Source organism: Euprymna scolopes, chromosome 15 (assembly GCF_053919585.1).
Source record: "Euprymna scolopes isolate OS-2025 chromosome 15, ASM5391958v1, whole genome shotgun sequence".
NCBI lineage: Eukaryota > Metazoa > Mollusca > Cephalopoda > Sepiida > Sepiolidae > Euprymna > Euprymna scolopes.
In genome coordinates this window covers 116,853,981-116,876,702 of record NC_136496.1, presented here as the reverse complement: position 1 = coordinate 116,876,702, position 22,722 = coordinate 116,853,981, and the positions used below count along the sequence as shown (strand labels likewise).

At 34.6% G+C, this 22,722-nt stretch overlaps 1 protein-coding gene across 1 annotated transcript in view; it reads right to left on the bottom strand.

Moving 5' to 3' along the window:
- Nucleotides 1–763: 763 nt before the first annotated feature.
- The window catches only part of LOC145294085 (acylamino-acid-releasing enzyme-like), a 118,529-nt gene continuing 96,570 nt past the window's right edge, over nt 764–22,722 (bottom strand). Inside the window, exons 19-23 of the mRNA XM_080141145.1 lie at nt 21,951–21,999; nt 18,753–18,783; nt 13,421–13,523; nt 10,348–10,454; nt 764–2,646 (exon numbers count right to left, since the gene is read on the bottom strand). Of these exons, the coding sequence (XP_079997271.1) occupies nt 2,544–2,646; nt 10,348–10,454; nt 13,421–13,523; nt 18,753–18,783; nt 21,951–21,999 (393 nt within the window). The 3' untranslated portion in view covers nt 764–2,543. The remainder of the gene's footprint in view (nt 2,647–10,347; nt 10,455–13,420; nt 13,524–18,752; nt 18,784–21,950; nt 22,000–22,722) is intronic.

Genomic DNA, 22,722 nt, shown 5'->3' with positions numbered 1-22,722 from the left:
TCATATCTAAAGAGGGGAGGGGATTACTAACTTGTTGGTGAAGCATTTGAGCTCTTGCATTTTTAAATGACAAATTTAACACCAAAATTCTATTTAATAAAAAAAAATTAACAAAGTAATAAACATTTTTGTTGCTTCTGACAAAGAAATTGATTAAATTTTTTTTTTTTGTTTTACAATTCAGCAATATTCCTTCCAATGATTTTGTAGACTTACGCACGCACACACACACACTCATGTAATAAACGCATACATATGTCCATAACGTCTGTTTTATATCTTTTGCAATCTTTGAACAGAAACATTTTTCAATAGCAATTACTGTTTCAATGTTTTTACCACTGCTCTATTCCGGTTAATGACCATGTAAGGAATATTCATGTATTAAAAAAAAAAAAAAGAAAAAAAAAAAATTTCCAGGAATTTTTGTATAAGTTTATTTCATGTCGGCTTCTTGATAATATCATTTCTACTGCTTAATTTTAGTCTGATTCAGTAATTTCATTACTGTTCAACAATTGAAAGAAGTAAACAATATCTAATGAGAGAAGTTCATATATGTTCTTCAATGTTTTATCTTCTCTCAGGAGACAATCCAAGAAAATATATCTATGAAATTTTACTGGTTAAAAAATAAAAAAAATATCCTTAAATATAATTGTCAATTCAAAAGATTATCAATTTCATAATTTGTTAAAGCTACTTTTTTTTTTTTTTTAAATTTTTCAATTTGTTCTTTGATTTAAGTTTGAAGTATTGTTGGAAATTCTTTCAAAGCAACTGAAGAAGTTCTGTTAAAACCATGTCTAATCTTGGACTGGGAAAGAAACAAAAAAAAAAAAAAAAAAAGAAATCAGGTTTGAGAAAATAGGGAACATTCGATTCTGCAAATTTAATATTGATCAAATTTTATTTTTTTCTTGATTTGCTTTCTATTCTCAACTGGAGTATTTTTTTTTTTTTTAATAGTTTCTTATTTTGCAAGAAAAACATTACAAATGGTAAATTAGCAAAGCATATGTTGTTGGCACAAAAAAAAAAAAAAAAAAAAAAAAAAAAAAAATGGGCTGTAAGGGGGGGGGCGCACGGCAATAAATTTAAACCATTTTTTTATCAGGAAAATTTAGAGTGTGTGTGTGTTTTTTTTTTATATAAGAAAAACATGCTTACCAATCCTTTTATTTATGAAGCTCACTATATGTTAAATATAACTACAGAGCAGATACAAATAAATGACAAATTCTATATTCCAAATTCCAAGAGGTTGTTCATCTTATTGTTTATTTCTTTCAGCATGTTAAAATGTTTGATTCTTGGCAGCACCCGTTTCGTAGCGCAGAAACAATCATAATTGTGTCAATTTTTTAAATATTTTTTGGATTTATCTCATCATGCCCAAATTCTCTTTATCTTCTAAAGAGAATTTATCCTTCTGATGAGTCAGGGCGAAAAAGATTTAAAAAGTTGACATAATTTTACTATGTTGAAAGAAATAAATAGTAAGATGAGCAATATCTTTGCATTTGGAATAAAAACTTTTCGTCATCATATATCAATCAAGGCAATAGGAATGAAAACTTTACCCAATAAAAGCAAGTGTAAACTTAATATCGTAATCCCAACCAAATAAAAAAAAAAGTTCAATACAAACACAATAGGAATAGAGCTTGTGATAAGGAAAAAAAATCAAGACTAAATTTTTTTTATTTACAAGGAAATTTATTGTTCGACAGAATACTCCAAAATCAATTTAAGAAATCCTTATTCTGCGGAGTTTCAGAGAATGCTATTCTTCTCTTCAGAGGAAAGAAAAAAAAAAATTAGCAAATTATAGCCAAGCTAAGCATTTGCTGGTTATTGCATTAAATGAAACAGCACTTTATGATGGTCCATTATGTTTTCTTTTGCATTTTATGATGAACCATTATTAAGTTTCATTTAAGCAGCAAATTTTTAGCTTGGCTACACTAACAATTTGCTAATTTTTCTTTCCTCTGAAGAGAATAGCATTCTTTGAAACTCCACAGAATAAGGATTTATTAAATTGATTTTGGAGTATTCTGTCGAACAATAAAATTTCCTTGTAAATTAAAATTTACAGTGTTGATTTCTTTTCATCATATAATGCACACGATTTTAAGATTTTCATGGTTAGGTTTCCTTCCTCTTATTAATTTGTCTGGTTTGTACAAAAGGTATTTTTTTTTAATGCATCTTTATCCCTATATAATTTTATATTCGAATTAACATATCGCAGAATAGTTTTTAAAAGTAACGTTAATAAAAAATTATGTTATTAGATGTAAAATAGAAACTAAAGAGATCATTAATATTCTGGTCTCTTGCCGACAAGAATTTGGCTATTTTTTTTTTAAATCAAATTCATGGGAGATGCTGTAATCACCCACTTAACACTTATCCATGTTGCAAGCAAAATAAAGTTATAATAAAGCCACTAAATAAATGTGACTTTCACTCTCCACCCAGGTTCATACTACAATTAGAAAGCCCCCCCCCCCCCCCCCGCACACACACTTTTCCATTCAACAGAGATGCTGCCAGAACCAAGAGACCATGTTCACAAATGCATCGGCTTCCGCATCCACCTTGTTTATGGGATGGCTGTTCTCAGCATATGACAAAAACCTGGAACAGGAGAAATAAAAAAATATTTAGAGATTGTTTTGATATAGAAATGTTTTGAAAGACAATCTTTTTTCTTCCTAATAACTAAGTCTTTGGCCCTTGTCCAGAATTACGTCCGACGAAAAAACAAAAATAAAAAATCTACATGATGTAGCGGAAGTTGGGTTATATATATATATATATATATATATATATATATATATTAGCTCCCCAACTTCTGCCCCATCATCTAGCATGCTTTGAATCAATCTGTTATGCCCACCATTTGAAAAGGGAATTTTTTCCCGAAATTAATAATGGATATTGTTGCAGACATAAGACATTTTACCAACACAACTGAATAAACATATGTATATATGAAATATATGTATGTACTTATTGATTTGTAAATCGCCACTTGTTCTCGTCTTCTCTTACCAACAACGACTATATTTCATTCCTCGCATTGTGACAGCCTTCTAACTCTCTACTATAATAATATATATATATATATATATATATAATATATATATAAGAAAGTGGTTTGTGTTTATTATAAGCTTTTTACACAAGTATAAATCATGTAAAATATCTGCATGCATATAATTACATGTAATAGATAACTAAAGATGATCTTCCCATAAGAAAACAAGACTAATAGGGAATTAATTAAAATGAATGTTTAAAAGAATTTGCAGATGAATGTAATATATAAAAGTTGTATCTTTTTTTTTAAATTGATAAAAAGGGTTTTTAATATGATTATCAACACAAAAAAAACAAATTTATAGGAGTATAGATTTATTACAACCTATTTACTAATATATATATATATATATATATATTAGTATAAAAAAGTATAGAAATATACATTTAGTAATAAATAATGATTATATATATATCTATCATTTATTACTAGATATATTGTACATCTAGAAAAAAATTCTAAAATTCATACTAGAATTGTTTGCAAGGATCTGTGGCATAGTGGTTAAAGTACTTGGTAAAATTCAGTTGTAAGTTACATTCTTCTGAAGATTGAAGGTTAAATCCTCAATGTGGACGACACTCAAAACACAATTGCGAATTGCTTAGGATTTCTACCCAATCAGTCATGGCTGATTGGGTGAGAGCATGTTACATGGATTAAATAAAAGATTCCGTTTTAAATTCTGTGCAGATTCCCGAGTTTGAGAGAAAGATTCCCCAAGTCTGACAAAATACATCCAAAGTAGGTTGAAGATTACATTGAAAATAACACTGAAGATGAGAGCAATAACCCAAAGAATTCAAATATGGAAAGTGATTTTATTTACTCGTTTCTTTTCTCTATGATGTGACCCCGTCTGTTATTGAAGTGACGTTTTAAGATATAGGATGAATATATGAAAATCAATTTGGATAAAAAATCTTTGGTATAAGTTAATATTTATTAAGATATTTACAATTGAAAAAAGAATATATTTTGATGAGGGAATTAATTAAACACGTCCATTGAAATGAATGCAAAGGGCATAATGCTTCTCAAAATATTTTTGAAGCAAGTGAGACAAGGTTTAAATACAAATGTTTTAATTTATTTTCTAGATGGATCTGTTTTCATCTAACAATTAAATTTGTACTAGTTCACTCCACCCGCCTTTAAAGGGTAATATGCAAAATGTTCAAAAAATGATTCTGAGATTATGTCTTTTGTCTCGAGAAAAGATTTTTTTTCTAAGTGAGGAGTGAAAAAGTAAAACTCAGGAAGCCTCCAGAGCACTACTGCAAGCACTAATTAAAATTAAGGAAGCCCTACTAAAAGCACTACTAAAACCAAGTTTCTACCTCTCCTTTAAGAAAACATTTTAAGTAAGGCCTTAAAGAAAAAAAAAAAAAAATTGTCAGAATTCACAGGAGCACTACTAAAAGCATTAAATATGGTTATAAATGTGATTATAGTTATATGTTGCATATTTAAATCTTTTTTTTATATTTTTTTAATTTATTTTTTTCATTTACTTTTAACTCCAGGTTAAATTATATTTATTTGTAAGGAAAATGTTAAAATAAGTTACAACAAAAAATATTGTGCTTTGAATAGCAGCATTGGCTTTTAATATGGACTTAAGACATAGCAGCCATAAAATAGGTAAGCAGAGAAGTTTCTCGTAACGATGCCCGATTCTACGCATGCGTCAGATGACATGACCTGATTTACTTTAAAGAGTTGAAAAACCAAACATATTTCATCTCCGTCGCTTTAGCGCAGTTGGTTAGCCTGTTTGTTCATTATCTAAACATTTTGGGTTCGAATCGTAGTGTGAGATGTTTTGTTTTCGATTTTTTAAATTTAAATATTGAACCCTGTATTATTTAAGCCATTTTCGTTAGTTTTCCTGGTTTTCTTTTTTTTTTTTTTATTTTTTACTTCCCTTATTCTTAGCGACACCCGGGTATCCACCGATTTTTTAAATTTTAATATCGAAACAGGCTTATTTAAGCCATTTTTCACGTGTTCGTTTGCTTTACGTTAGATTTTTTTGTGTTTTTTTTTATGTTTTGATTTTGGCTTTAATAGAGTTGAATAGCCAAAGATAAAATATCATAACCTGATTTAAAAATGACATGGTCCCTTAAAGAAATCAACATTATATCATTTGTGATAGGAGCAACTGGCCTTATGAAAAAAAAAAAAAAAAAAAAAAAAACTTAAATACTTGGGAACAATCCCTGAAGACCAAGCTGGCATGAAATACAAATAGCAGCCATAAAGAGAACAGTGTCCACCCTTAAAAGGCCCCCTCGGGTATGAATTCAAATCATAATGAAATCAAGTGTTAGCAAGTGCTGAACTGCTAGTCTCTTTTTTTTTTTTTTTTTTTTTTTTTTTTTTTTTACACAGTGATCACCACTTATCAAGGCCCGGAAGCCACTCGGGGATAAGGGTTATTGCAAGTACATTAAGTTAGTGAGGAGATTTGCTGATGTGTTTACTTAAGGGGGCGGTTCATTAGGAATTTGTTAACATTGGACTTGAAGACATTCAAGTTGTAGTCCGGAGGAAAGCAGGCAGACGGAACAGAGTTCCACAGGCGTGCAGTTCTAAGAAAGAAGCTTTGTTCATGGAATCCACGTTTGGATTTAGGCACAGATATAGAGTGGGGTAAATTTTTCACAGTGGATTCAGCTAGACGGGTGTTTCTCGTGAAAGATTGGCGAGGGGGGACCAGAGATTGGAGTTCAGACGAGCATCTGCCATGGAAATAACGATAAAACAAGGACAGGCTCGCAACGTCTCTTCTGTGGAAGAGAGGTTGCAGGGTAGAGAAAAGGGCATCCACCACTAAGCCACGAAGTCTATTTTGTACTCTGTCTAGGCAGGATAGGCTGTTTTTAGCAGCTCCTGCCCAGATATGGCAACAGTATTCCATCCTTGGACGTATTTGGCTTTTATATAGATAGAGAATTGCATCAGTAGTGAGATATCTTCTAGAGCGGTAGAAGGATCCCACCATCTTTCCAGCGACCTTGGCAACAGACTTTATGTACGTGTTCCATTTCAGATCAGGAGTAAAGGTTAAACCCAGAAGCTTGTCAAAACACGGAGCCTCACCCAGACGAGAGCCATCCATCACAATTGATGCCAGCTGGGGATCAGAGCGTTGATGATGTAAGGATAGGAGTTTGGTTTTGGATGCATTAAAGGTAACTAGCCACATCTTCCCCCACTGAACCACGCGCTCGAGATCAGAGGAGAGAGAATCAGAGAGAACTTTGTCATTTACAGCCTTTGATGTGTTGCCGTAGATGGTCGTGTCATCAGCATAGATGTCAACGAATGATTTAAGTATGTGTTTAGGGAGGTCATTGATGTAGGTCAGGAAGAGAGTTGGGCCCAGGATTGACCCCTGGGGGACTCCAGCATTTATATTGCAGGCCTCCGATTTTTGTCCATCGACCACTACTCTTATGAGCCTATCGGAGAGAAATGATTTAATGATTGAGAAAACATTTCCAGTTATACCGTAGCTGGAAATCTTGTGAAGTAGACCCTTATGCCATACCTTGTCAAAGGCCTTTGATATGTCAAGAGTAATTGCCCTAGAAAGACAGCCTTTGTCAAGAGATTCACTTATCCTGTGGGATATAACCGTCAGCACATCTGCGGTGGATCTTGCAGAGCGGAAACCATATTGTGTGTCACTAAGAAGGTTATTCCTGCTGAGGTGGTTGACTATTTCTCTATTTAATATGGATTCCAGCAACTTACTCATAACACACAGGAGACTTATAGGCCTGTATTGAGAGGGAGATGACTTATCACCTGAATTCTTAAATATAGGGCAAACTGAAGAGGTCTTCCAGGGAGTCGGAAAGCACTTCTCCTTAAGGCAGCGCTTAAATAGTTTCGTAAGTATGGGAGCAAGTTCTGGTTGAAGCTTTTTTAACACTATAATTGGGATGCTGTCAGGGCCAGTTGCTTTACTGGAATCTAGGTTCTTTATTAGTTTGGCGACCTCCTGCACGGATATTTGTATGTTACCTAGCTTGCTCTGTGTTATAGGAGGAAATATGGGGAGTTGATGGCCTTCGTCGCATAGGGTAGAATTAGCTGCAAAGTTCTATAAAGTTAAAATGTGTGCATGTCTGTCTGTCTGTGTGTACATTTCCCTACCAAATAACTGTCAATTTTCGGTCTACAGACTCAGAATTTGACATAAGGAGTATTGAGATTTGGAAAAACGTTAACTTGACGATCTATCAAGCTGCATCTCTTCACAAATTTTCCATTGGAGGTATTTATATATTTTGTTGTGCTGGACAATATATAGGCCATCTGCCAATAAGGTTTGGCGTCCAGACATTAGGTGGCTTGTGGTTTTCAATTGCTGAACCTGCACTGGCCATTTGTTTGCAGGCATTTTTTTTAAAACTCATTTATGAGTAAGCCCTGATCTCGACCTGCTACAATGAGTCTTTACAAATGGTAGTCTACCGTGCTTGAGGCATTGAAGTGAGATATCCTCGTTAAGTTCCTCTTGAAACTTCCCTGCTTTCTTATTTCATTCTTGTTTTCTTGTTCTTATCTCCATTTCCGTGTACTTATTCTTTTCATTCTTGCAATCTGTGTTGCTGGTTCATCATATATCAGCAGTATTCTCCAGTATGACACCCGCAAAGTTTTCAGCAAGCTTTGGGATTGATGTTTGTTGAGATAGGTGTTCATGATGGGCCCTCACCATTCCCAATGTTACATCTGTTGAGCTTTTTATGTAGTCTGATGCTACTATGGTGGTTCAATATGCATGGTTAATTTAAGTGAGGCTTAGACCACCCACCCCTTCTTTCCGTGCTAGGTATATTGTCCATGCATTGGTTATTATCCTATGTAAGGATAGCAGTTTCTTGGTCTTTGTATCGAGCTTACTGATGTTGCCTTGAGGCCAGTCAATCCCAAAACCGTATGAAATGATGGATTACAAGCTGATTTATGGCAGTTATTGCTTTGGGGGAGCTTAATTTGGATTTGAGGATCTTTTTAAGGCTTCTTAGCATTCTTGTTCCACCTAAGTCTTATTTTTTCATGCTTCAGAGTTACATTCTCCTCTATACTGAGGTATAGATATGTGGCATCCTCTCCTACATCGTCATTGAACCAAAGATGTTTGGCTGTCTCTTTTCCTTTTATTGCGCATTTCGCACATTTGTCAAAGGTGGCATCCTCTGTGAAAGTTTTTACTATCAGGGAGACAGTGTTTTTTTTTGTCTCTGCATAAATTTTGAGACCATCCATAAAGAGTAAATGATTTATTTTTTCACTTTTTATTTGTGCCTACTTCGGCTAAGATTGAACCCAGCATCGCATTTTTTTCTTTAGGAACTTGCTGAGTGGCAGATGTATGCATGCACGTGCATGCATACATACATACATACATTTGTATGCACGTGCATGCATACATACATACATACATTTGTATGCACGTGCATGCATACATACATACATACATTTGTATGCACGTGCATGCATACATACATACATACATTTGTATGCACGTGCATGCATACATACATACATTTGTATGCACGTGCATGCATACATACATACATTTGTATGCACGTGCATGCATACATACATACATTTGTATGCACGTGCATGCATACATACATTTGTATGCACGTGCATGCATACATACATTTGTATGCACGTGCATGCATACATATATTTGTATGCACGTGCATGCATACATATATTTGTATGTACGTGCATGCATACATATATTTGTATGTACGTGCATGCATACATATATTTGTATGTACGTGCATGCATACATATGTATGCATGCACGTACAAACATGTACAAATTATGTATGTATTATTTGGGTTAATATTCTCATCTTTAATGTTATTCTCACAATGATTCAGTTGATGTAACTTACAACCTACTTAAGGTATATTTTGTTGAACTCCGCAATCTGTACAGAATTTTAAACAGAATCTTATTTAATCCATGTTGGTAGCATGTTCTTATACAGATTCCTAAGTATGACAGAATATACCTCAAGAAGGTCGAAGGTTTCATTGGCTAAAACATTGTGAGAATAACATTCAAGATGAGAACAGTCGTCCAAATAATCCCAATAATACGAATTATAAATCCTCATCTCAAAAATTTAGAAAAATAATTTATAGATTTTTATTTTCTTCATGTGTTGATACACAACAATCCATATAGATCAGAACATTGGTACCGCCAGTTTCAAATCCTAACAAAGGGACATTTAATAGACCTTTTTTTACAAGACTCTTCAGCATTAGTTTATTTATGTCTGTTTTAAGTAAAGGTTAAGGAAACCTATTATAAGTCTCCTTTAAGATTTGGAACTGACAGTACTGAGATTGTTTTGATCTTTTCTAATACATGTATAAATTCATATTACATTTGACTATTTTTTAATTTTCCTAATAAATTGAGCACTCTGCTAAGGTTTTCTCCAACTTACATAGGCTAGTATATATATACGTTAGAAATAAAATATGAAGGATTGAAAATAAAGGGCATTCCAAAAGTAATGGCTTCTATTTTTTATTCTACCTGAATGGATCAGAGGGGATTCCAAATTGCTATATAATTACTGAACTCATGCAGGACTTGAAAGTTTCGTCTTTCTGTTGTAGATATTGACAGTGTGAGACTAAGAAAGCAATGGCTGTCATGGATGTGTGACAGAAGCAGAGATGTGTTATTGAATTCATGGCAAAAGTGCATTGAGAATGGTGGTTATGTAGAAAAATAAATTCTGGAGCAGAAAAAGTTGCTCATTTTAATGGTACTACTTTCATCTTCATAGCTCTTCAACTTTTTGAAAAAAAAAATAGGAGGCTTAACTTTTGGAACACCTCATTATATTGAGTAAAAGCTGACACATCAAGCTTTTCAACCAACAGTTTTTGTAAACTAAAACATACAAGCACTTTTTTCACAAGTACTTCCACAAAATGTGTAATGAACTCCCAGCCCACCTGATGAGCATAATCACACCCCTTCTCTGTAGAAGTCTCTAGATGCCAGAAAATTGTCTATTCTAGAAACTTCTTACCTTGGATCATTTGCCTCTGGGATTCTTTCTTTGCTCCCAACTTGCAGTAATTTAAATGTAATGTGAACAAATATCCTACACTTCAGAGGCAATAGAACTTATTTTGGGTGAGAGAAAAAGAAAAAAAAAAAATCTACTTACCTCGCCGGAACATTTCGAGCTTTCAAAGCTTTATAATATTCAAGACCTATATGAGGTGGCACCCTTATATCAACCGCTCCAACCATAATCATTGTAGGCGTAGTTACCTATTAAATACAAGAAAATAAAAATTCTTTTTCAGGCCTTCAAGTTCCGCCACTGAATTCTGGTTTTAATCATACAAAACCAATTATCTTATTAGGATCAAAGTTTGCAAACGTGCCAAACGCCTTTGACTGACTGCCTTACCACAAATGCACATGCATTCTTCATACTGTTTTACAAATATTTCAATGGAATGTGCTCTGATGAACTCTCTGCACTTGTGCCCCCCTCGATGTACATATGCCCGACAAACCTGCTTAGTAATAAAAGCTCACCCTTTCACTCTTGAGGTCCCTAAATGCCAGAAAGCTTTCTACTCTAAAAGAGTTTCTTCCCTCGAACAGCTAAACGTTGGAATTCCCTTCCTGCTACCGACTGTACTAATATGCAGAAGTTTAAATGTAATGTAAACCAACATCTTGTTATCTTTCCTAGGAATGGTCCCCCCCACCAAAAAAAAAATCTTTCAGCCTGTTAGGGTGAACCTAAGAAAAGAGTTATTTCCCTTAATGAGTGCTCGCCTTTAGTTGGATAGGTAAGGGGATGGAGTCTGTCGTGTCACCTTAGGATACAGATATGGGTCTTCAACTACAGAGACATTATCCTTGCACATCCAGTGGTTAGATTTATTGTCATCTCAATCGTAATTTGTGAAATAAATCTTTTCATCGTTCCACTTGCCTCCCCATGAGGGCAGAGTTGGACACATGGTCGGTTTTTAATGTAAGGAAAATCCAGCTTACTAAAAAGGGCCACTCTGGATAGGAGCAAAAATAAAATTTGCCTCAATCTAGAAGGATTTCTCCTTCACTGATTGAGGTCAGAAAAGGTGAAGTGTAGTATCAGAACAGATACTACACTTTGTAAATGTAAAAATTATTAAAACAAAATAAACAAAGTATCCTGTACCTCTACAAGGCCACCATTCGCCCATGTATGGAGTATTGCTATCACATCTGGGCTGGTGCATCTGCTACTAGTCTCTCGCTCCTTGACAAGGTTCAAAAGAGAGTCACAAACCTGATAGGCCCTGAACTGGCATTTAAGCTTCAGCCTCTGTCCTATCAACGAAATGTTGCATCCTTCTGCCTTTTCTACAAGTATTTTAGTGGTGAATGCTCTGACGAACTGCAATCACGTGTGCCCCCACAACGTGAGCACCCTCGACAAACCCGACAGGCTGCTAAATCCCACCCTCACACTGTAGAGATCCCTAGATGTAAAAGATCTTTTTACTTCAATAGTTTCTTCCCCAGAACCGCTAGACTCTGGAATTCCATTCCAGGTCCCTGCTTCCCCAACAGTACACACATGCAGATGTTCAAGTGTAACGTGAACAGACATCTTGCTGCCCAAATCCCTACATAGTACCCCAGTAGTTGTTGCCCCTGATAGTAGCCCCCTACACCAAAGTGGCAATTTGCCTTGTTTGGGGTGAAAATGTAATTAAAAAAAAAAAAAAATTCAGAACAAGGCCAAATCAAAAAAAACGGGGAGAGGTGTCTAGTCATTTTTATCACTGCACCTTTTTTTTTTTTTTTTTTTTTTTTTTTTTTACTTTTCTAAGGAGTATCTCTAGCTAAAGTTCTCACTCGCAACAATCACCCCAGGGGATGTCCTACTTATTGTTCCCAAATCAAATAGATTTTGTTTTATATATATATATATATATATATATATATATATATATATATATAAATTTTAAAAGAAAAAAAAAATATATATGTTTTAACCTTGATATTTTTACTAAGGTTTTAACATTGACCAACGTTTCGGAAAAATAAATTTTCGTTCTGCACCTAGTGGTTAATGTAAATTGCTGGAATATGCTGAATTAATGTGATCTATTCCACACAAGTATTCCTAATATTCATAAATGACCTCCCTGATAAAATTGTCTCCGAGATGGGTATATTTGCTGATGACACCACGCTCTATAGCAGGCACAAAAGGAAAACAAATGAACATTAGAGAAAGACCTCCAATCTGTACTGGAATGGGGACAAAAAAATGGTCACATTTAGTGCTGCCATGACTAAGCTTGCTTGCTTCCTTCAATAATTACAAGAAGCCTACTCTACCACTAATAGCAATTGCTAAAAACATTACCTGAAATTACTTCAAACTCCACAGCTTAACGTTCACAGGGAACATGAGTTGGAACAGATACATTGAGAGCATTGCTAAGGCCGCTGGGAAGAAAGTGGGCTCTGTGTTAGAAAGGTACTTTCGCCTGAAAGTATCCTGTACCTCTACAAGGCAACCATTCTCCCATGTATGGAGTATTGTTATCACATTGTGGCTGGTGTGCCTTCTACTAGTCTCCCTCCTGGATAGGGTTCAAAAAAAGAGTCACCAACCTGATAGGTCCTGAATTTTCATCTAAGCTTCAGCCTCTGTCCCATTGACGACATCTGGCATTCCTCTGCCTGTTCTACAAGTATTTTAATGGTGAATGCTCTGTCGAACTACAAGCACTTGTACCTCTTCAATGTAAACACCTCCGACAAACCCAAAGCAGCTAAATCCCAGCCCTAAACAGTAGAGATCCCTAGGTGTAAGAAAGCCTTCTACTCTAACCAGTTTCTTCTCCAGAACTACTATACTTTGGAACTCCCTTCCAGGATTCTGCTTTCCCAACTGTACTGACTTGCAGAAGTTCAAATGCAATGTTAACAAACATCTTGCTGCTCATCTCCATAATGTCCTTGCAACTTATGCCCCCGATAGTAGCCCCCTCCTTCAAAGTGACGCTGTGCCTTGTTTGAATAAAAAAAAAAAAATTAACCCTTTTACACATGTTTACAACGTTTCCTGCACAACTGTTAAAGCCTAATTCATAACCTTTTATTGTGTTCACTCTGGACTATCGGATTTCCTGTATGTCATTCACATGCAAGTGGCAACCTTTTCTCTCCGCATATTGTGGACGGATAGGCAGCCATCCACGAATCCTACATACACTTACCTGGTCGATATATCTTATTGGTGAACTTTTCCAAAACATTTCAAGTGTAGTCATATCAGCAACTTTTCCATGTTTATATTCCAGACCACATTCAGTATAAGCCCTAAGAAAAAAAAAAATATATATAAAACACCTTTGTTTAGTTAAAAATGTACATAAGTGAAACAGTTTACTTTTATTAAACTTTTCTCAAATTAGAATGTAACAGGATTGGTAAAATTGTAAAAAGCAATTTGATTGGCTTGGTAATGAGTGTTATTGGTCGATAAATTAAATGCTATTTAGTAATAATTTTTGCAAACCTGCTCTACAATAGCTGGTTCCACCATTATATCTTAAGTTGTGTCAGTTTGAGTATCCATCACACTTTTGCATTGTTCTGCCGTCTATAAACTTACATTTCTTTTTATATACACATTAAACAATGCTTCAAGCAAACTACTTCAACCATTTATTGTACCTATTTACTATGCCTCCCCACGGGACAGAGTTAGACACCAGGGTCGTTTTTTAACGTGGAGAAAAGGTACAAAAATAAGAATTGTCTCAGTCGTGAAGGATTTCTCCACCGAAAGAGAACAAGAAATAGAAGTGCAGCATCTGAAGAACAGATACTACACTCTGATCTTGACCAAAAGGCCAAACAATTTTTTTTAAACAAATATTCTCAGTCTTTTAAAGTGAAAGTAATCGTCAATAAAATATTCTTCAAAGCAATTAAACTAATAACTTTTTTAAAAATATTCTATTTTATCTCAGAAACTACTTGACCAATTTGACTGAAATTTTGTATGAACCTTTAGGCAGGGCTCTACAGACAAATTTATCTTTAGTTGACTTGACAACTAAACATTTTTGTTGCCTAGCCAAATAGAAAACAATTTTTGGAATATGACATCTTCATTCCGTGAGGAGTACATACATCATAAAGATTTTTCTGTATTTTTTTTATAAGGCTAATTCTAAATATGCACCGAATTTTATGTTAAGACTTGAAGTTTAAAACATTTGAATTTTTTCAGATGTTTTTTTTTTAAACAGCCTTCGTTAAAAAAAAAATAAAAAATTGTTCTATTAAACTTTTGTTTAATAAATTTGACTGTTCATTTCAAACAGACAGAAGTATATAGAGGCTAGAAGTAACGTTAAGGAAATAGTGACAGCTAAGAGAGAATTTACTGAAACCACTAAAAAATGCATCGAAGCACAAAAATTAGGAACTCGTGACTTCTGGAAAATCTACAATAGTGTAGTAAATAATGGGCAATCAACAATTCCCCCACTAACCAACAATCACAAGGTTGTTTGCTCAGCAACCGACAAGGCTAATATGCTTGCCAGCCGGTTTGCCTCCAACTCCACACTGGACCCTTCCAACCACCCCCTACCTGACTTTCCTTTGCGGACAGACGCCACGCTAGACGATCTAAAAATCACCCCTGCTCAGGTGCATGTGTTACATGATAAGGGCTGTCCCCTTTTCATGTAAGTATAAAAATAGAGAGATTTAGTTAAAATGAAAATGAAATAGCATAGACGAAATTCGAACCTCGTAATTTAGGTTTAGAAATAGATTTCAAGAGAGAATTAGCAATGGAATGTGAAAACAAACCATTGTTTAGCTTAGAGATAAAATAGTTTCTCCTCTGATCTCGAGCGCGTGGTTCAGTGGGGGAAGATGTGGCTGGTTACCTTTAATGCATCCAAAACCAAACTCCTATCCTTACATCATCAACGCTCTGATCCCCAGCTGGCATCAATTGTGATGGATGGCTCTCGTCTGGGTGAGGCTCCATGTTTTGACAAGCTTCTGGGTTTAACCTTTACTCCTGATCTGAAATGGAACACGTACATCAAGTCTGTTGCCAAGGTCGCTGGAAAGATGGTGGGATCCTTCTACCGCTCCAGAAGATATCTCACTACTGATGCAATTCTCTATCTATATAAAAGCCAAGTACGTCCAAGGATGGAATACTGTTGCCATATCTGGGCAGGAGCTGCTAAAAACAGCCTATCCTGCCTTGACAGAGTACAAAATAGATTTCGTGGTTTAGTGGGGGATGCCCTTTTTTCTACCCTGCAACCTCTCTCCCACAGAAGAGACGTTGCGAGCCTGTCCTTGTTTTATCGTTATTTCCATGGCAAGTGCTCGTCTGAACTCCAATCTCTGGTCCCCCCTCGCCAATCTTTCACGAGAAACACCAGTCTAGCTGAATCCACTGTGAAAAATTTTCCCCACTATCTGTGCTTAAATCAAAACGCGAATTCCATGAACAAAGCTTCTTTCTTAGAACTGCACGCCTGTGGAACTGTTCCGTCTGCTTGCTTCCCTCAGGACTACAATTTGGATGTCTTCAAGTCCAATGTTAACAAATTCCTAATGAACCGCCCCCTTAAGTAAACACTTCAGCAAATCTCCTCACTAACATTATGTACTTGCAATAACCCTTATCCCTGAGTGGCTTCCGGGCCTTGATAAGTGGTGATCACTGTGTAAAAAAAAAAAAAAAAAAAGAAGAAAAGAATGTGCGTTGTCAATTCTGTTATGAAAATTCAATTGAAAGAATGCAACTACAAGATAATTTAATAAACATGTTTTTAACATATTGGAAATAAAGGAAAAAGCTTTGGACACGCATTTCCAGAGCACGTGAAAGACGACATGTTTTAACGTGCATGACATCATGGAAAATGGGAAGTTCTCGATATAGTTAGAAACTTTAGAGAGAAGCAGGGAGAAACTGGGGAGAGAGTCAGGAGTTTGAGGACGACAGATGATAGTCGGCAGTTGCGATTCAAACGCCTAGAAGCGAGACGGTCACTTTTGAAACTTAATGTGAAGCTTTGAATTCTTGATGAAAACCACGACCGGTCAGGAGAAGAACTAAACCCATGTGTTTTTATAAACGTCGTCTTTGTGTTGTAATTCTACCAAAAGGTAAAGTGAAAATTATTATATGTCTTGCATATCATGTGGTTTAAAATGTCTTTACATATACATCTTACATACACAATATGAACACTAAGACTGTCTCAACACTATCTCCTCACTCAAAGAGCTTCTACACTTCTAAGTATGAACTTTTTTATAAATATGAATCTCATTATAAAACGAACAATCTCTCTTACAACAACAAACTCTTAATAAGACTCAACAACATCACCTTTAATAAGACTTAACAAACAATATAACAAAAAGAAACTAATAATAATGAAACACACACATATATATATATATATATATATATATAACACATGCTATCATAAAAACCTTGACACCTCAAAAGCATGTGGACCTGATCTCATCCCAGCTGTGCTATTAAAAAAGTGCTCATCCGAAGTAGCTCCAGTTCTCTCCAAACTCTACAACAAATGTCTTAATGGATCATGCTTTCCGGGCTGTTGGAAAACTGCTTCTGTGGTACCAGTATTCAAGAATTCTGGCGAAAGAACTGATCCATCAAATTATCGCCCCATTATCCTCCTTCCACTTTTTTCCAAAATATTTGAGACCAAAATTAACCATGCTCTAGTCGATCACCTTACAGGTGCTAAACTTCTGACTGACAAACAATATGGATTTAGACAAGCCTGTTCCACAGCAGACATCCTTGTGCCCCCACGACATAAATACCCCCGACAAGCAGCTAAATCCCACCCCTTCACAGTAGAGATCCCTAGATGCAAGAGAGCCTTTTACTCCAGTAGTTTCTTCCCCAGAACCACTAGACTCTGGAATTCCATCCCAGGTCCCTGCTTCCAACTGTACTGACATGCAGAAGTTCAAGTGTAACGTGAACAGACATCTTGCTGCCCAAATCCCTACATAGTGCCCCAGTAGTTGCTGCCCCTGATAGTAGCCTCCTACACCAAAGTGGCAATTTGCCTTGTTTGGGGTAAAAAAAATCACAAATGTGACTGTTTCACTTGCAACGTAAAGCCCCAAGATCACTTTTAAAATGTATTGATTTAAAATTGTACTGTTTTAGACAAGGGGGAATAATTTTATTTGATATCGCATTATACGTTAGTTGGCCCATTAGAAATTTCAGGCTGCTTTCAACATCGATCTGTATAATTTACAATTAATATTTATTTTGAGCATGATTAAAAGAGAAAAGACCATGAAAATATACTACCCTGTACAAAGATTGAACCTGCAGCCTTCTGATTATGAAACTTTCTTCTCAGTTTCGCATCTCATTCAGTTTTTCATGTTCAGTTTTAATCAGACGGATGGCAGGACACAAGCATACTCATTGTTATTATAGACAACTTTTTTTCTAAACTTACAAACAGATGACCCAATAAATATATTTTAATTTATGCAGATTTTGTATTATACAGCTAATCTTCTATTTATTATTATATTGTACCCAATATATATAGTAGTGTCAACCCTGTATGGCTCGATAATAAAATACGCTTAAATAATATTTTAATTTATGCAGATTTTGTATTTATTATTATAGTCAATTCTCTTGATTATTATATTGTACCAGGGCTCTACAGACTAACTTCTCTAGTTGACAACTAAATATTTTCAGTTACTAGCCAAATAAAAAAGTTACTAGCCAAACCCACATGATTTTTAGAATATGACATCTTAGTTCTGTGACGAGTATGTACAGAGATTTTTCGGTGTTCTTTTGACAAGTGTAATTCTAAATATACAAATTTTATGTTGATACTTGAAGGTATACACATTCTAATTTCTTCAGATTTTTTTAAAAAATATCCTTCAGTAAACGAAAAAAAAAATAGAGTATATTGTTCTATTAAACTTGTTTATATAATTTAACTTCATATATATAAACGAAGTTGAAAAGATATTTTTTCACTCTGTAGTGAGTTTTGGAAGATGGTCAGTGAAAGAAACAATCACTAAAGATAAGCGTTTCATCATTTCTAGTCGACACTTCGAAAAATCACTTTCAATGTAGAGTCCTGTATACCCAATATATAGAAGTGATAAAAAAAAAAAAAAAAAAAAAAAGACAGGTGCCATTAGTTAGAATTGAAATCAAAACACAGCTCTCCAGTGTTATTTATTACCATCTGAGCGAATAAGACATGCATATTAAAGCTTTACAAGTGAACCAACTTAAATGTATAAAACGTATATTTGCACATATGTAGAAGAGCACTTTAAGTTGATTTACGCTTGCCAATTCCCCATTTTGACCCCTTAGCAATTATTTTTACTGGTTAAAAATCAATGGAATTTGTTCCACAGCTCCGAATCTCCCATATATCAAGTATGTAGACCAAAAATTGACAAAGTAGTTTGATGAGGACACAACCAAGGTCACTTATATAGATTCCTACTTACCAATCTGTAATATCAGAAGAACCAAAAATTGCTGAAAACAGAAAAAAAAAAAAAAAGTTTAATTTCAGACCAAATCAAACGAAATCACTGAATTTTAAGTCTGTAAAAGAATTTTTCCAGGTAGTTTTTTTTATTAAAAATTTTAAATTAAATAATTTTTCCACTTGTAATAATCTTTATATATGATTATCTTAACCAAAAGACTACAATCAAAATGTAGTGTATGTTCTAATGCTAAATTTTGATTTGTCTGTTATAGGTCATTAACCCCCCCCCCCAAAAAAAAACTGAATATTCGTCTAACTCAGCCCTCATGAGGAGGCAAGTAAAATAAACACTATATTATATATTTATGCATGATAACGTAGAAGCAAAGCCTCTCAGCTCGATAATCGGGTTTCAACCTTAGCTTGAAGCACTTGCTGATCTAGCTGCACTGATGAAATGTAAACAGCAAACCAGTAGTCTGTGGATGAGATTATATATATATATATATATATATATGAATGAGCAAACAGTTAATAAAATGTTAAAAAACACTTTGAAATGAATTAAAAACCTATTTAATCTGAAAAGGAAACACTAGATAAATGGATAGTCCTTAATCCGCGGAGTTTCGAAGAAATACTCTCCTTCTCATCAGAGGGTAGGAATTAGCAAAATGCGGGATCGGATTTTGCATGCAGAAGTATTTGATGAAACAACAAGTAAGTCAAAGATCTTACTTGAAAACAAAATAAGTTAAGCAGAGGGAATATGGTAAAGAAAAAGGTGATTACACATGAATGGATAGTCTGGTGGAAGATAAAAAATCCAGTGACGGTAAAATCCAAATATAAAACTTCAAGTTAAATTTCCATTTGTACAAGTAAAATCCAAAGAAATCCCGTAATTGGAAGAAGATGGTCCATAATAATCCAAAGGCAGAAATCCATGGAATAATTCACAAACATGTGTACAAGGAAAAAAAAATAATATTAATAAAAGAAAAATAAGATGTGCTTTTCACTCTACTTCCGAGACATAACTATAAATAAAAAAGATCTAGGAAGAAAAAGGAGAGAGAAAAAAAAAAAAAAAAAAAAAAAAAAAAAAAGAGAGAGAAAAATATATATATATATATTATATATATATATATATATTCCAGCTGATGGGTATGTTCCTTGTTAATGGAGTCAGAAAAGGCATCGTGGCTGGGTTTGAATCCTTTGACCAGCAATAATCGTGACTCTGCACTGAATTCCCAAAAGGATGAAACAATGCCTATTGGTATTAAAAATGATTATAGAATTATAGTAATAATTTAAAAAAAAATTTTTTTTTTTTAATTACATTTTCACCCCAAACCAGGCAAATTGCCACTTTGGTGTAGGGGGCTACTATCAGGGACAACACCAAAGAGGCTAAGGGTTGATGAATCTAAGGTAGTAGTGTAGTAATTATTAATGGTGTAAATTAGGTAGAATTTGATTATTTATGATGACGGCTCAACAAGAACTTGGAGTTGAAGGCAACTATGTTGTATTCAATTGGGAAGCAGGCCAGCGGAACAGTATTTCACAGGCAGGCAGTTCTGACAAAGAAGCTTTGTTCATGGAATCTGTGCTTAAATTTAGGCACAGGTAGAGAATGGGTGGGGGGAAATCATTTATAGTGGTTGTATCTAGTTGAGCATTTTTGCGAAAGTTTGGCATAGATTGGAGTTCAGTCAAGCACTTGCCATGAAAATAATAATAGAGCAGAGACAGGCTCACAATGTCTTCTGTGGGAAAGAGGTTGCAGGGAAGAGAAAAGGGCATCACCTACTAGATTACAAAGCCAGTTTTGAACTCTCTAGTATGGATAAGGTGTGCCGAGCAGATGTGGCAAGAGTACTCCATCTTAGGGCGTACCTGGCTCTTATACAGGTAGGATTGCATTGGCAGTGAGAAACCTACATTAAAAGAATCAACACTGAAATTGAAACTTACAACTTGAGCTACTTATCAAACGTACAATTCAACCTCTTCTAATTATTTAGACAATTACATTATGAAATGAACATAAAACAAAAAACAATCCTTCCTGCAATCATGATTTTTATATTTCAAGAAAAAAAAAAATTACTAACATTAGTTTTACATTCGTATTTGGATTCTTCAGATTATTCTCATCTTGAGTGTCATTTCCACGTTTTGGTCGATGTAACCTCTGACTACCTTCAGGCATGTCTTGTCAAACTCTGGAATTTTTATGTTGAACTCTGAAATCTGGACAGAATTTCTAATGGAACCCTTTATTTACTTCATAGGAGTAGCATGCTCTCATTCTGTCAGCCATGACTGAACAGAGGTTCGAAGTAATTCGCAATTGTATTTTTCCGTCACCCACACTGACAATTGAACCTTCAACCTTTGATTTTTTCCAAGTACTCTAACCACTGTGACACTCAAGATGAGAACAGTTGTCCGAAGAATCAAAATAACCAATCCTTATCTAAAAAATTCAATAATGTACTAGTTTTACATATTCCTGAAAAAGAATTAATGCCAATCTGTATGATATTTTCAATTCTTTGTCAGGGAACACTAGTTTCACATAAATAAAAAGTAATTCAAAGTTTTTGGTGAATTTTGAACAAAACCTAATGAAAGATTTTAAATATTTGCCAAGTATATTGCCAATTTTCGGTATCCTGAGGCAAACCAGACCAGGCTCGGTCTTCTGTGTTATATTTTATAACTTGATGCAAAATATTGTGAAAAACTAATGAAACAATTGTTAAACAAATCAAAATAACAGAAGCAAAGTGTAGTATCCGTTTTGATACTAAACTTCATTGTTTGTGTCAGGGAAACTAAACATCCTTCTAAACCACAATTTTTCTTTTTGTCCCAATCCAGCATGCACCCCTTTTACAGGAGTTAGATTCTTGTCAAAAACCAACCTTATTTTGTGGGATAACATGTAAACAGCGAAAATGACAAATTTTCACTCTGCATTATTCAGATTACCATTCTCATCTAAAGTTTTATTTTCACATTTCGGACGATGTAACTTTCAATAAAAAAATTCCATACAAATTCCACTTAATGCAAGATGCACACGTTAAAAAGGTTACCTCAGCCAAAATGTGAGAATAACATCCAAGATGAGAACACTAGTCAAAATAATGCAAATTATCAATCCTAATTTAAAAAATCATGAAACTTTACTTACGTATGAGATTAGTGACAGGATTTCTGCAAATGGCCACTTTGTAAAAGTCCTGTTTAATGTGAAATAAAGGTTAGAGATTAAATTCATATTACACATCAGTTTTATTCAATATGGAAAAAAACCCCCCAAAACATTACATCTTAAATTAATCAGACAAGCCCAGGTTTGGTTGGAGATGGGTGAACGATACCAGAGGTTCTCGGTCGTCCAACGAGACCGCATGGTAGGAAAGAGAACAATGTTTGAAATAAACTAGTTTGCTCAAAATCATTGATCATGTTAAAATGTTTTTGAGGGTATGACCCCAATGATTTGGATGATCTTATAACTACGCATTAGACCAATCAACCAATGAGAAGCCTCCAACCTCATTATAAAAATATCAAATTTTGGATGCAAGTCAGTTCGCTGTCAGTCTCCGTCTTAAACCACTGCTGATCCAGACTACATTGATTCTTCGCCGCCATCTTTGTTTTTAAGAATTACTCAACACTCGAGACCATGACTGGATTAGTTCTTCACAGATTTGATTTACTACCGCCATCTTTGTTAAACGTAATGGCTCAACACTTAACAGATCATCTGGAAAGTGTTCAGAAATATGTAACAACAATACTTTTCATCTAAAATTTAGCCGTTTTCTGAATTTGGCTTATTGATAGATTGACACGAGTTGTGTTGATCATGGGGTCAGATGTAACAAAAGGGTTTTCCTTACAAACAAACACTGGCTTGAAACAAGTAAAAACATTTTGAGAAGTTAAAATTATAC